This window comes from Hemicordylus capensis, chromosome 1 (genome assembly GCF_027244095.1).
Source record: "Hemicordylus capensis ecotype Gifberg chromosome 1, rHemCap1.1.pri, whole genome shotgun sequence".
Lineage (NCBI taxonomy): Eukaryota > Metazoa > Chordata > Lepidosauria > Squamata > Cordylidae > Hemicordylus > Hemicordylus capensis.
The window spans coordinates 194,901,084-194,915,911 of NC_069657.1; the positions used below are offsets into that span (position 1 = coordinate 194,901,084).

A 14,828-nucleotide genomic window follows, 5' to 3' on the forward strand; every position below is an offset into this window, starting at 1 on the left:
TGATTCAAATTGGTTAAGCAGTTCACAAGTTAGCCCAATTGCGCCACAAATGTTCACATATCCGCCATCTTGAACTGGGGGGGTAACATCATCACAAACCACGCCACTGAGCTGTCCCTGTGAGTCACTCACTACAACTGTACCAAATTGGGTTCAAATCAGTTAGACGGTCGACCAGTTCGCCCACTTGCGCCTCAAAAGTTTATGTATCCGCCATCTTGAATTGGGGTGGATGACATGAACACAAATCACTGAGGTGTCCCTATGTGCCCCTACAACTATACCCAATTTGGTTCATATTGGTCCAGCATTGTGAAGCTGATGTGGGGTGGGGGCGCACACACAGACACACAAGCACACACAAAGAATGCCGGGTGATTTCATAAGTCTACTGGAAAGTAGGCTAAAATTGCTAAGAAAGCAAAGACTTATTGAGGCACTTCACACAATTGGTGTGAAGCGCTGTTAGGGTTAGTGCAGGGAAAGAGGGCTTAGCCTGCTGTCCCTGCACACAGGCAGGGAGCCGTCCTTAGGCGGCCGGATTCGTCACCCACATGATTGCCAGCTCTGTCACAGAGCCCACAGGGGAGGTGGGGATCAGGGGCCACCTGGACCCTGGAAGTTCCAGGATGCCCCACACAAGGGTGTGGGGCATTCTGGAGAGACCCCCTGGGGCTGGGAGGCTTCTTTTAGCCTCCCAGTGGGGGTCTCCTCATGTGTTGCCGTGGCGCAGAGCCGTGGCACGGCAGCACACTATCAACTAAACAGGGTTACCGGAGCACTCGCTCCGCTTTAAGGGGAGAGGTAATTTTGGTAGGTTGCTGCCGGGAGCCACACACCTCGCGTGGCAGCACACGGCCAGGAGAAATCAGGCCAGGCTCCCTTAGCCTGATCTCTCCTGGTTGTGGGAATAGCTTCACTGTATGTTTTACACACAGAGAGAGAACAACACTGATCCTTTGATCTTTAAATGTAAGAACAAAACAAACATTAGAAGAGTTGTTTTAAATTCCACAAAATGTCATCCATTCACTTCAACTTTTACATGTTTACTCATTAAAGTTCAGTTCTTGAAAGCAGTTCAGAGAAATATGCTGAGCTAAAAGTGCAAAACGCATTGACTGAAAAAGATTCTCAAAGAATGGTGAACTATTAAAATGCCTATGTTCTATTCGTTTCTTACGTTTAGGCCTGGTCCGTTGACTTTCACCAGGACAAACTAGGTTTACTTAAAGAAACACATTTAAACCAAGTTGGTGAAAAGGACAATCAAACTTCCAAGCACAATAAAAAGCATGAAAGCACACTAGAACACATTAGTGTGAAAACACACTAGAAAACATGAAAGACATCACCAAGCTTTAGTGTGTTTTCATGTGCTCCCTGTTTTTAGTTCCAATGAATCTAACTTAGACTGTACAGTTTCCTAAACAATGCACCCACATCCATGACCAGATTAAAGGATTTGAGATAGATTCTAACCAGATTCTAAAACTCCCTATTTCTGGCCCCCATGTACGTTTTTCTCAAAGGTGGCCAAAGGCAAATGCAGTCAGACATTTATTTATACATTTATATCCCACTTTTCTTCTGAGGAGCCCAGTACAGTGTACATGGTTATGTTTATCCCAACAACAACCTTATAAGGTAGGTTAGGCTAAGAGATAAGTGACTGGCCCACAGTCACCCCAGTTCCATGGGTGAATGGGATTTGAGCTCCGGTCTCCCTGGCTCTAGGACAACACTCTAACCACTACACCACACTGACTCTAGATTCTGTGTGAAGTTTTATGTAGTAAGGAGAATGTTCTTATCTTGCCCAGAGCACAGGATTCTTACTATACTGAATTGTAGCTGTCTACAAAAGAGATGCAGTCGTACCCTCCCATGGAGAAGAGCACATTGACCTACAGGGGATCTGTGTAAATACCTTTTTGACTATGAATATTGTAAACATGTGGAGGATGACACAGAAAGGTGGGGCAGCCATCTCTGAGTACTAACTTTGCCACCTTTTAGTTCAGGCAGTTCAGGGCACTTCATGACTGGGAAGAAATATCAACAAGATGTCAATAACAAAGGCCCAGAGTCATCTGCTCCTTTCATCTGCTGTGAAAATGATATTCTGCATGCGCGGGCAAACCAATGCAGAAGTTTACAAAGTTCTCAACTGCCAACCTTTTTAAAGTTTAAAATATTTATTCAAGTAGTCTTTCTTCCTGAAACCATTTAACGGATTCAAAGGGAGTACACAGCAGCTTTCTCTGGGGTACAACAGTATCACTTGGTGTGCATGTGAAGTAGCAGGTTCCAAGGAGGAATTTAACGTCTTCAGAGATGATTTCAAAAGAGTTCCATCACCGCACATTTCTTTCTCTGTATACACATTACAAATTCAGTACATGTTCTTGTCTGTGGGACAAGGCAATATCAGGACAGCTAGCAAACCTCCGCTTCTGCCCACAGCCCAATGTACAATTTCTTATGGGCATAATGATCCCACCTACAACAGCTGTGCCAATTTACCCCAAATCTGCTTCACTTTCCAATGCGTAAATGGATCATCTCCTTGGGGCATCCTGCATGCTCAAAGATTCTGGTCAGGGTGATTATTTCATACAAGTTGTAGAAACACCTCTGTAAGCATTGTATAGTTTATCATTCAATTAACAGGTTGCTGGTAACCTGTTAATAAACAATAACACATTCAGATGACATTTTCAGCTAATTAAGTTGTTATTATTAAGCTTAATTTAAGAAAAATGAAACTAATTTTCATCAAGGTCATAACCTATACATCATTTATCAAGAATATTTGGATGTTACAAAAAGTACTGCTTTCCTGGAAACCCTTAGATGGTTTGGGATGCTATCAACTTTTTAATCATGTCTTAGAAAATCTGAGGGGAGTTGTATCAAATTACTATATAACAAAATTGCCTTGGCTTGGCCATTCATGGCAATAGTTCCAGCTTTATTCCATCATGAAACCCAAAACTGTTTAGGGTTCTCAGGATGTCTTCTATTCAACAATTTACCAAAGCCATACAGGCTTAGCTTCAGCAATGCTGTTGGATCTTGTACCTTCAGACCATGCTCTAAGAATGGGAACTGTTCCAATGGCTTTCCACCTAGTTTTGTGTGTGTGTGTGTGTGTGTGTGTGTTTTAATGACAAAAATTACAAGGTTCAATTTGGTTAATCTTACATTAAGGTAGTACAAGCTAAGCAATGCAAATTACTGGGGGTCAAATTCTGAAAGTTGTTATTCAGTCCACTGCATTTGGTAGGACTTTTCAGGAGCAATCACTAAGTTAAAAAAAACCAAAAACCTGCACTAAAAGCCAGAAGGTTTTACTCTACATTATCCAAAAGAAAAAATATTAGTGGTCTTTGATCTGCCAAAACTCTAATATTGCAAGAAGGTAAATAAGGAGCAAAGGCTCAGAGCAATACTCCTTCAGCCCAGGACACCCAGGAGGCGGGGCGGTGGATACAGAAAAGGCTTTACTGGTATTGCTGTTTACCATTTCCCCTCAAATGACTGTTGTTCTCATTTCCTGTAGAACACATGGCAGGTAAATCTGGATTAAAGTGGAATTTTCTTGCTCAAATTTCCAGTTTGCTCAATATATGAAAGAAGGGCTGTCTTTCATGGAATGAAGTGTTGGACAGATTGCACATCTATCTTCGCTTAAATCTCTTTGGATGCCCAATACCTGTTTGTCTTCAGTTCTGCAGCTTAATCATTGGCCGTAATTCTAACCATTGCAAAAGAGGAATTTAAGTCTAACCAGGTGTCATCTAGTTACTGCTTTCAACATTTAACTCAAATGTTGTCTTCTTGTCCTATTCTCCACTTTAGGTGATTACTTAGCAAATTCCAGATACACTTCACTGCCTGGGACATAAAAAAGGAGTAAATTATTAGAGAAAGATGAAGGAGTACAAGAATCAAGTACTGTTCATCCCCAAAACACTCACTGATAATGATTTTCTAGTTAACTGAAATTTAATTTGTTCTCAAACTATGAAGAGGCTTGGATATTGCTTCACTGATGTCCCCCATTTCAAAAATAATTTCACAGATTTCAAAATTTCAAAAATAATAAAAATAGGAGAATGAACTTTATGAACTTGTGCTACACGTATTTTGTGCCACACGAAGTCTAAACAGATATAAAAGTCTAAACAGATAAGCCAGCGTGGTGTAGTGGTTAGAGTGCTGGACTAGGACTGGGGAGACCCGAGTTCAAATCCCCATTCAGCCATGATACTAGTTGGGTGACTCTGGGCCAGTCACTTCTCTCTCAGCCTAACCTACTTCACAGGGTTGTTGTGAGGAGAAACTCAAGTATGTAGTACACCGCCCTGGGCTCCTTGGAGGAAGAGCGGGACATAAACGTAAAAATAAAAATAAATAAATATTCTTGTTAACACCTACCAACATTCTTTTTTAAAGGGGAAATCTAATAACAGGAAGATTGGCCTAGATCAGTATGGGCAAAATTGGCCATCCAGCTGTTGCTGAACTACAACTCCCAACTTCTCCAGTCACAATAAATTGCACAAATTACAAACAGCCATAATGGAAGGAAAATTGTCCAAAGGTCTACATTTACCTTTCATCAAAAAGTGTGCAATACATTAATAGCACAATCCTGTGCACACTTACTTAAGGGTAGGACTTACCCTCCCACTTGGGGAAGGGGATCCCAAAAATGCATCACACATTCACATGGTGCATTACTGGGGCTCCAGGGGGTGGGGGCACCCTTTGCCCAAGCCGGGAGTGGCCAAGCAAGTGGCTGGAAAGCTGGAGGGAAGCTGCCGCTCACCTGTGCCACCAATCTGCCTGCCCAGAGCCATGTCCGTGATCGTCTGCGGGGAGGTAAGTGCTTTCAGGCTTCCTCCCCACAAAAGAGGGTAGCCCTTCCCACTTGATCGTGGGAAGAGCTTCAGTGCCTTAAAGTCAGAGGTTAAATACAGGTTATACCTGTAAAAGAAAGAAGACTGAATCTAAGATGCCTCCCCTCAAAACAAAAATTTAAAAGGCAAGAAGTAGTGGGGGGAACTTAGTCTTAGATTCTGAATACCTACCTCTGAATATCCTTGTCTAGGCTCCATGCAACCTTCTGCATGCAAGAATTTCAAGGTACCATGGCTCCCTGACACCTAGGGTTTGTCAAGCCCCGCCCTAGATAATTGGATACCACTGACTTCCTGAGGAAATTGTAACCCATTGTCCATTTCACAAAGAATCCTTGCACCCCTGGATATAGAGGCTCCTAGAAACCATGGATATGAAGGTTCCAATATTCTCCATAAAGATGTACTACAAACTATCAGGAATGCTAGACCTGATGATACCACAACACATCAGCCCACCAAGTTCTGCCATTAATTCAATCCAGCAAAGCACCACAATTCTTTCATATCTGGGGGCAATTTGCATCACTGGCACTGCCATGGGTACCCACATAGCTTCATGTGGTGGTGGAGGTGGTGGTGAGAGAGAGAGAGAAATAAAAGAAATCCTGAAAGTAGTTTACATAGCAAAAAGAATGAGAAAATGGTGCCCTGTCCCAAAAAACCTCTCAGTCTAAAAAAATGACAAGAGAGACACCAGCAACAGCTGCTGAGAGGATCAGTCCTGCTGGATCAGGCCCAAGGCCCATCTAGTCCAACATTCTGTTTCACACAGTGACCCACCAGATGTCTCTGGGAAGCCCACATGCAAGAGATAAAGGAATGCCCTCCCTCTGCTGTTGCTCCGCTGCAACTGGTACTCAGAGTCATCCTGTGTCTATAACCATCAAGGCAGACTATCGCCATCAATACTAGTAACCATTGATAGACCTGTGCTCCATGAATTTGTCTAACCCCCTTTTAAAACCATTCAAACTCCTGTGGCAGAGAATTCCATAGTTAAATTACATGCTGTGAGAAAAAGTACTTAGGAACATAGGAAGCTGCCATATTGAGTCAGACCATAGGTCCATCTTGCTCAGTATTGTCTACACAAACTGTCAGCAGATTCTCCAAGGCTGCAGGCAGGAATCCCTCTCAGCCCTATCTTGGAGATGCCAGGGAGGGAACTTGGAACCTAGATGCTCTTCCCAGAGCACTTCCATCCCATAAGGGGAATATCTTACAGTGCTCGCACTTCTAGTCTCCCTTTCATATGCAACCAGGGTGGACGCTGCTTAGCTAAGGGGACTAGTCATGCTGCTACCACAAGACCAGCTCTCTTCTCTTTGCTGACCCTAAATTTCCTGGCAATCAGTTTCATGGGATGACCTCTGGTTCTAGTGTTATGTGAGAGGGAGAAAGATTTCTCCCTATCTACTCTCTCCACAACATGAATATTTTATAGACCTCTATGATGTCTTCCTTTAGTTGCATTTTTTCTAAACTAAAGAGCTCCAGATGTTGTAACCTTGCCTCCTAAAGAAGGGGCTCTAGGCCACTGTTACCCTCTTCTGCACCTTTTCCAGTTCCATAATGTCCTTTTTGAGATACACTGATCAGAACTATGCACAGCACTCCAGGTATAGACATGCCATAGAGCTGTAAAAAAGCTTTTCAACCAGCTTCCTAATGACCCCTAGCATGGAATTTGCCTTTTTCACAGCTGAACTGACACTTTCCACAATATGTTTATCATAACCGCAGGATCCCTCTCCTAGTCAGTCACTGACATCTCTGCCCCCATCAGTGTATATGCGGTTGGGTTTTGGTGTTTGTGGGGTGTTTTGCCCCAATGTGAATCACTTTACACTTACTTGCATCAAACTACATTTGCCATTTCGTCACTCACCCAGTATGGAGAGATCCTTTTGTTGCTCCTGACAATCTGTTTTGGATTTCACTACCCTACATAGTTTAGTGCCATCTGCATCTGGCCATCTCACTGTTTACCCCAACTTCTAGGTCATTTATGAATAAATTAAAAAGCACTGGTCCTAGTACAGATCCCTGGGGGGACCCTACTTCCTACTTCCCTCCATTGTGAAAACTGTCCATTTATTCCAACTCTTTGTTTCCTGTCTTTCAACCAAGTCACCAAACCACACATGAACTTGCCCCCTTACCCCATGACTGCTAAATTTACTTAAGAGCCTTTGATGATGAACTTTCTCAAATTATGTTATGCTGGGTTGAATATAAAAGGTTGCCTGCTGAGTATAAGAAAGCCAAGACTTTAAAAGGTGCCTCTTTGCCCAGTTAGAAGGGGTTGGTTGCCAACACATTCATGGCTAACATCAGGGACGAAACTATAATAGGGCAAGGGGAGACCGCTGTCTCGCGGGGGGGGCTGCCTCGGGTGGTGGGGCAGAGACATGTCTCCCCCACCGAACACCCGCCCGAGCTTCCTTGAATATATAGATATTTTATTTTTAGAGGAAGGCAATGACCAGGGGGCCCATTTTGAAATTTTGTCTCTGGGACCACTCTGACCTTGTCTCTGGGACCACTCCACCCCTGGCTAATATACAGCAATATTTCCTCAGCTCCTGTCCTCCAGGGCCCCTTACAGAACCGAGATATAGAAATGATGTCTTCATAATCTGGACCTTTGAGATGGAGGCTCTTGAGAAATTTAACCAGGACCTCAAATTCCACCTCACCTTCACCTGAGCCTGGGCCAGTCCACACAGCAGGTTGACTTATAGGATACCATGGTGAAACTATGCAAGGGACATATAAACAGCTCCTTGTACAGAAAATCCACTTACTACTAGACACTTCCAGTTACCACTCAGAGTGTACTACATGATTTATTAGCCAAGGCTTATGATACAGTATTTGTTCCAGTTACTCAGACAGGAATCCTCACCTAAAGAATTTATGTCAGGCATTCTTAAAACAATTAAACGAAGTCACAAGTCAACAAAGCTAGACTGGTACCCAGTGGAAAATACCCAAGTATTATAGGACAGTTCCAAAAGAGAAACTGACACAACACTACTTGTCACCTATAGTTTCCAGCTAAAACTAACCCAACCTATCACCAGTTACCCACAGTCCATTCTGGACAATGCTATTTATCTCTTACAGGCCTTGGATTACACCTGTCTGTGTTTACAGACAGTCTCCTTAATCTAAAAGGGCTACTCAACAGCAACGATAGACTATCTAACAGAGATACAAACCCAGATGCCAACACTGTCTCCATAACTAGAACATAAGAACAGCCCTGCTGGATCAGGCCCAAGGCCCATCTAGTCCAACAGCATCCTCTTTCACACAGTGGCCCACCAGATGCCGCTGGAAGCCACAGGCAGGAGTTGAGGGCATGGCCTCTCTCCTCTTACTCCCCTGCAACTGGTACTCAGAGGCATCCTGCCTTTGAGGCTGGAGGTGGTTGATTATGCATTGTGTGAAAAAGTACTTCTGTTTGTTGGTCCTAGATTTCCTGGCAATCAATTTCATGGGATGACCCCTAGTTCTAGTGTTATGTGAGAGGGAGAAGAATTTCTCTCTATCCACTTTCTCCACACCATGCATGATTTTATAGACCTCTACCATGTCTCCCCGCAGTCATCTTTTTTCTAAACTAAATAGCCCCAGGTGTTGTAGCCTTGCCTCTAGGTGCTCTAGAGGTGCTCTAAGCCCCTGATCATCTTGGTTGCCCTCTTCTGCACCTTTTCCAGTTCTACAACGTCCTCGTGGTGGTGACCAGAATTGTACACAGTACTCCAGGTGTGGCCGCACCATAGTTTTGTATAAGGGCATTATAATAGTAGCCGTTTTATTTTCAATCCCCTAATGATAATGATCCCTAGCATGGAATTGGCATTTTTCACAGCTGTCGCACATTGAGTCGACACTTTCAACGAGCTGGACACCACGACTCCAAGATCTCTCTCCTGGTCAGTCACCGTCAGCTCAGATCCCATCAGCATATACTTGAAGTTGAGGTTTTTCTTCCCAATGTGCATCACTTTACACTTGCCAACAATGAACCGCATTTGCCACTTTGTTGCCCATTCACCCAGTTTGGAGAAATCTTTTTGGAGCTCCTCACAATCCATTTTGGATTTCACCACCAGAAAGGGTTTGGTATCATCTGCAAATTTGGCCACTTTGCTGCTTACCCCTACTTCTAGATCATTTATGAACAAATTAAAAAGCACCGGTCCCAGTACAGATCCCTGGGGGACCCCACTTCTTACTTCTCTTCATTGTGAAAACTCTCCTGTTCAGGATACAAAATCATAGAACCCTGGTCTTACCATCGGGGGTTTGTTCACCTGTTCATCCTTCAACCTGATATGTGCTATCACCTGCTAACAATGGCTTTTTGCTGTTGACACAGAATAAACAGGGCAAGAGAATAAACTGACACAAATCTGACATCAAAAATAGCTTCATTAAGAAACCAGTGGGAGATCATTTCAGTCTCGCAGGACATGCTGCTGCTACCCTCCAAGTCACTATATTGCAACAAAAACACTTCAAAGAAAGGCATGAAATTGCTGAAATAGATCAGCAAATTCCATTCTATTCCATTCAGACTTAATCAGGACTCTGGGTTTCTATTCCACAACAGTTGTTAAATTAGCATAGCACACCAAGAAAGATAGTGTTATCACAGCAACTTCAGTCATGAATGGGTCAATCTGTTTTTATCTTGTATACATTTGGGATATGCATTAGAAATCATTATTATTCTATTTTTATCCCATCTTCTCAAAGCAGCATACATGGTACTCCACTCTTTATCCTCACAACAGTCCTCCAAAGTACATTAGACTGAGAGAGAGCAGGCTGGTTCAGCTGATACTTTTCCAGCCCACACAATTAAAAGAAGGATGATCTGAGAATGTGCTGGTCCTAACATCTTTTGCAGACATCCCAACATCTTTCCAACACACTCCTTTATTGCATGGGAGTGTGGTTCATCTGAATCTCTGCTCTTCACACGACTCAAACATTAATGTATACCTAGTATTTGGGTTGCATGTACAGTGCAACAAAGGCACGGTGGTTTGGAGGCACCAGCCTCCTGACACAATAAAGGAATGCAGAGGGAGGCATCAAAACATTTGCAAAAGACATCAGGACAGGCACAGTCTTAGTGAATCCTGCTTCTTAGTTGCGTGGGCCAGTTCAGGCAGGAGAAGCACCTTCCAAACTGGCCCACTTAGTGGCCCAAACTCACCCAGCAAGCTAGCAGGGGTTTCAATGCAGGTCCGATTCCCATACACTAAACAGTACTCCACATTGGTTAGAAATGTCACTGATCTAGTGCTACCACTAAATTTCATGGCCTTTTGGCTCTTCTGTTTAAAAATGTGTGTGCGTTCGTGTGTGTGAGAGAGAGAGATGATGGGAGTTGTAGGCCAACATCTGTAGGAGGGCCACAATTTGACACACCTGATCTAGAGCAATGTACCTTCCACAACCCCTCCTCCCTCCTAAAGTTCCCTAAGCACGCACGCGCGCACACACACACCAAAAGGCATTGCTGAGGGTTGGGAAACTTTGGCAATGGTCCCAGATGCACAGTGTGGGGCTGCAGAGGAAAGGAGGATTCCCAGGGCTCATGAAGGGAATATAGGAAGCTGCCATATACTGAGTCAGACCATTGGTCCATCTAGCTCAGTATTGTCTACCCAAACTGGCAGCAGCTTCTCCAAGGTTGCAGGCAGGAATCTCAGCCCTATCTTGGAGATACCAGGGAGGGAACTTGGAACCTTCTGCTCTTCCCAGAGCGGCTTCATCCCCTGAGGGGAATATCTGACAGTGCTTACACATGTAGTCTCCCATTCAAATGCAACCAGGGCAGACCCTGCTTAGCTAAGGGGACAAGTCATGCTTGCTACCACAAGACCAGCTCTCCTCTCTGCTAGCGGAACTACTAGCAGAGGTACTACTCTGCTTGCAAGAGTAGTACCTATTCAAATATTATGCTGAGCACTCCTTCAAATGTACAGTGTAGACAGGTACAGATCTGTACACAGGTATAGTGATTCACACATTATGTTGAACACAGGTGCAGCCCTACATTTCCTATTTGTACCGTGAATTTGAGGCTCACTTTTTAAATGAACACAGGTACAATAATTCACAAAAAAGCAGGCACGAGTACAGACATCTGTACAACTTGCACAACATATTGTCTGGCTGCAGTTTCTGGATATTCTCTCTTCCTCTTACAGACCCTCACATTACATCCCATGCTGTTGCCACCCAGCCAGCCTTCAACAATAACTCTTAGGGGGTCAGGGAGCTTCAGTAGTGGGGAGAGAGTGGGGAAGGCGACTTGCACAGGTACACATTATGCAAGTGGCACACTCTGGCTGCCATACATATGTGTGGGCATGTGGGCATGTTGCACATGCACATGTTCTCATACACACATGTATCAGGTGAGGATAAAGCAACATAGATCTGAAGCTAACACTTCACAGATCTGGCAAAATGGGCTGTAGTCCACAAAAACTTATGCCACAACAAATTAGATGGTCATTAAGATGCCACAAGATTCTTTGTTATTTTTGATGCAGTCATCAACATGACTACCTCTGAAATTTGTCTCCAAGCCTTGATATTAAACTCTAATACTCAGAGGTTTCCCCAAAATAGATGTGGGGCAGAAAATGCCCACTCAGAGGGAAAACATCTGAAAACTCAGATGTGCCAGCACTGAGTGCCAGGCTTCAGACACTAAAGAAAATAATAATAACTGCAAAGGAATTAGCCTCCTGCCCATTCTGACCTTCTCAGCTGGAGCTTTTGGAAGGCTCCTGGTGTACATCAGGTATCTGCCTAACTACTTCCCTGCTCAAAAAGAGGGTGCTGTTAGCAGCAGTTGCTGTATAATTACTTACTTGATTCCTTCTAAGAAGCTTATACTAAGAGTTGAGCAAAGAAAGCAGATTAACAATTTGAATGCATCCACATAACACACACACACTAGCGCTATGGAGGGGGGCAGACCTATATATATATATATATAATAGGTGCATCTATATATATGTGTGCCCCAGGAAATTTACTTCTTCTAATCCGGCTTGGACAATGGGGTTTTCATTCATTGTAGGGTAATTATGTTGTGTTTGTGTGCCACAGAGAAATGCGGGGGGGGGGGGGAGGAAGAAATGGGCTGCAGCCTGCAATTACAAGGTGGAATGGGGGGAGCCAGTGAGCGCCTCCATCCTCAACAACTGGATTAGTACCAAACGAGGAGGTGATGCGGCCTATCGCTGCTCAGTCTGCTCTGCCCTGCCAGTCACATGTTCTCTTGCGTTGCCTAGCAACAGCAAAGCTCAGAGGAAAAAGTTCTCTCTCCCAACTTCAAATCTGTCTGAGACTGAGCGAGGGAAGCTTATTGTGCTCTAGACAAAACATCTGTTTCTTGCAAAACAACAAAATCCTAAACGTTGTCACTGCGCAATGGGCACACATACCCAAGTTTCTCTTTCACTGTCTGCTTATGTCCGCACACTCAGGTTCCCGGACGACCCTTGTAAAGTCCAAAATGTTCCTTAGGGCAGAAAAGATGCACCTATTTCAGCCATCACAGCCCAGCCCACAAGACGAGATATTCCTATTTAGCCTATGCAAAAAATAGCAAAGCCAATTAACGGCCACGCAAACACGCGTCTACCGTGTAGCCTCGGTTTGACTCCCGCCAGTAGTTTGCAAAATTTCGAAGTACTAAATGTCCAGTCCCAGAATCATATACGAAGGATTAATGAATTTACGCGTGGACACAAAAACTCTTTTAAAATCCGTGCATGTGTCTCTGACTGTGCCTGTGTGTGTGTGTGGTGGGGTGAAATGCACTTATTTCTCGTTTTAAAAAAAATTGCACGGATTCGTTTCCTCGGAAGAACTGCTTCTCCTTAATCGCACTGAACGAGTGAGCACGTTTTAAATCCCCGCAGCAGACGGAACAAGCTGAGCCCTCTCCCCTATGCCCTCTTTGTTGATTGTCAAGTGTGTTCGTTGTGGGAAAAAGTGATATGCCAAATGCAGCAGCAGGCGACCTGTTACATGAAGCTGAAGGCTCTCCCGGCCAACAAAACTCTTTCCCTCAAGGACTTCTTTCTGGCTAGAGACAGCGCAAGGGTTTCCAAACGCTCCCTGCCTCCTCTTTTCTCACTCTGATAATAAAACGGAGTCCCACTCAGTCACTGAGCAGAAGCCGGGATTGGCGGCTTACCTTGGCAGCTAGTTTGCAACAAGCATGCAGTGAATAAGACGAGCAGTTTACAAGCAGCTGCTGCTCCTCCGTCCAGGCGCTGGTGAGGTCCCATCTGGGCTGGGATGCTCCAGGCTCCCAGCAAGGTTGTTAGCTGGGCTCAGTTAGGAGGTCGCCCAACTCTTCGCTCCCCCCCGCCCTTCCCTGATCCCGCTAGTTGCAGAAGAAAGGCGTGCTCGTCAGCTGAGTGAGAGACATCGCGTTTTCTCCACACTCCCACCCTCCAGACATTGCATAAAGCTCTTTATACCCGGCCGCCCCGGAACTAGCATGAGGCATTGCTCCAGGCCCTTGGAGCCGCGCGGGCAGGGGCTGCCCCTCCTCCTGCACTTTGCCACGGGGGATGCTCACAGGAGCAGAACTTGCAGCGCTTCACGCTGGAATCGATCCGTGCTTTCGCGAGGAGGTGGAGCGGGATCCACGATTCCCCATGGAATGCCCTCTCTCCCCCAAACACATCCATAAATGACTTGCCTCGATTGAAAAAACAAAACCAAAAAAACAGCACTGCGAACAGTTTAAAAAAATGGCAAAGATTCAAACTGGGACTTTTAGTATTTCAGGCAAAAGTGTATTGTATCCCTCCACCCACCCACCCGCAACCCTTGTCAAGAGTGGAATAAAAAGCAGCAAGTTGTGAGAAACTAAAAGCAGCATGTTGATTAAGATGGGGTGTAATGAGACATTGTCGTTCCAAAAAGCTTTAACTTACTTTTTGGATGGTTCCTAGATAAGTTGCTCTCACCCTCAACCCCCACCTATAATGAGGCTCAGTACTGGCCTACCTTACAGGGCCGTTGTAAGAACTTCTAAGATCACGTGTGTTTTAAATGCTCTAAAGCCCCAAATAAAGACTTGGAATTGTGAACCGCCCAGGGACTTCTTGTATAGGGTGGTATATAAATGAACTATATAACTAAATAAATGATAAATAATGTAGTTACCTCGAATGACATTGCACCTTGGGGTACAATAGCATGTTTTTTCCAGTTTATATTACCCTTATGTTCATTCCCGAGTTAACAGCTTTGCATCAGTTATGCCCTCTTGCACAGTTTCAAAAGGATTCAATTATTCCCAGTTTGCCTGGTGTGATTAGCAATTTCCCTGCCTCTTTCTCTCACTCCCTTAAAAATTAAACTGACATGGCAGATATAGTAGGTCACACTGGGCAAATTGTTAAATCCGTTTGAAACTATGCAAGGGGGGAAATGGAAGCAAAATAGTTTTGATGAAGATCAGTCACATGTCACATGAGGATCTTATAGAATCTGTACAGTTTACACTGTATCTAAAATGTATTAATTCTTCTCTGTCTAGATGATGCATATTCAGATTGCATGTCCATAATTGACAAATTAGATTAGAAGTGGAGTCAGTACAGTCTTAAGTTATTCCTCTTTTCCACTGTGTCTATTGCTTTAAGGAAAGATAGAAAAATAGCTGGAATTCTCTGCCCCAAGATGTGGTGACAGCCAACAACCTAGATGGCTTTCAGAGGGGTTTGGATAACTTCATGGAGGAGAGGTCTATCAATGGCTTCTGAATACCAGTTGCAGGGAAGTAACAGCAGGAGAGAGGGCATACCCTCCACTCCTGCCTGTAGGTTCCCA

The 14,828-nt window shown here is 44.3% G+C and overlaps 1 protein-coding gene across 1 annotated transcript in view; it reads right to left on the reverse strand.

Moving 5' to 3' along the window:
• The window catches only part of LRP2 (LDL receptor related protein 2), a 233,622-nt gene extending 220,294 nt beyond the window's left edge, over positions 1-13,328 (reverse strand). The window contains exon 1 of the mRNA XM_053284455.1: positions 13,177-13,328. Coding sequence (XP_053140430.1) covers positions 13,177-13,270 — 94 coding nt within the window. The 5' untranslated portion in view covers positions 13,271-13,328. The remainder of the gene's footprint in view (positions 1-13,176) is intronic.
• Positions 13,329-14,828: the final 1,500 nt, after the last annotated feature.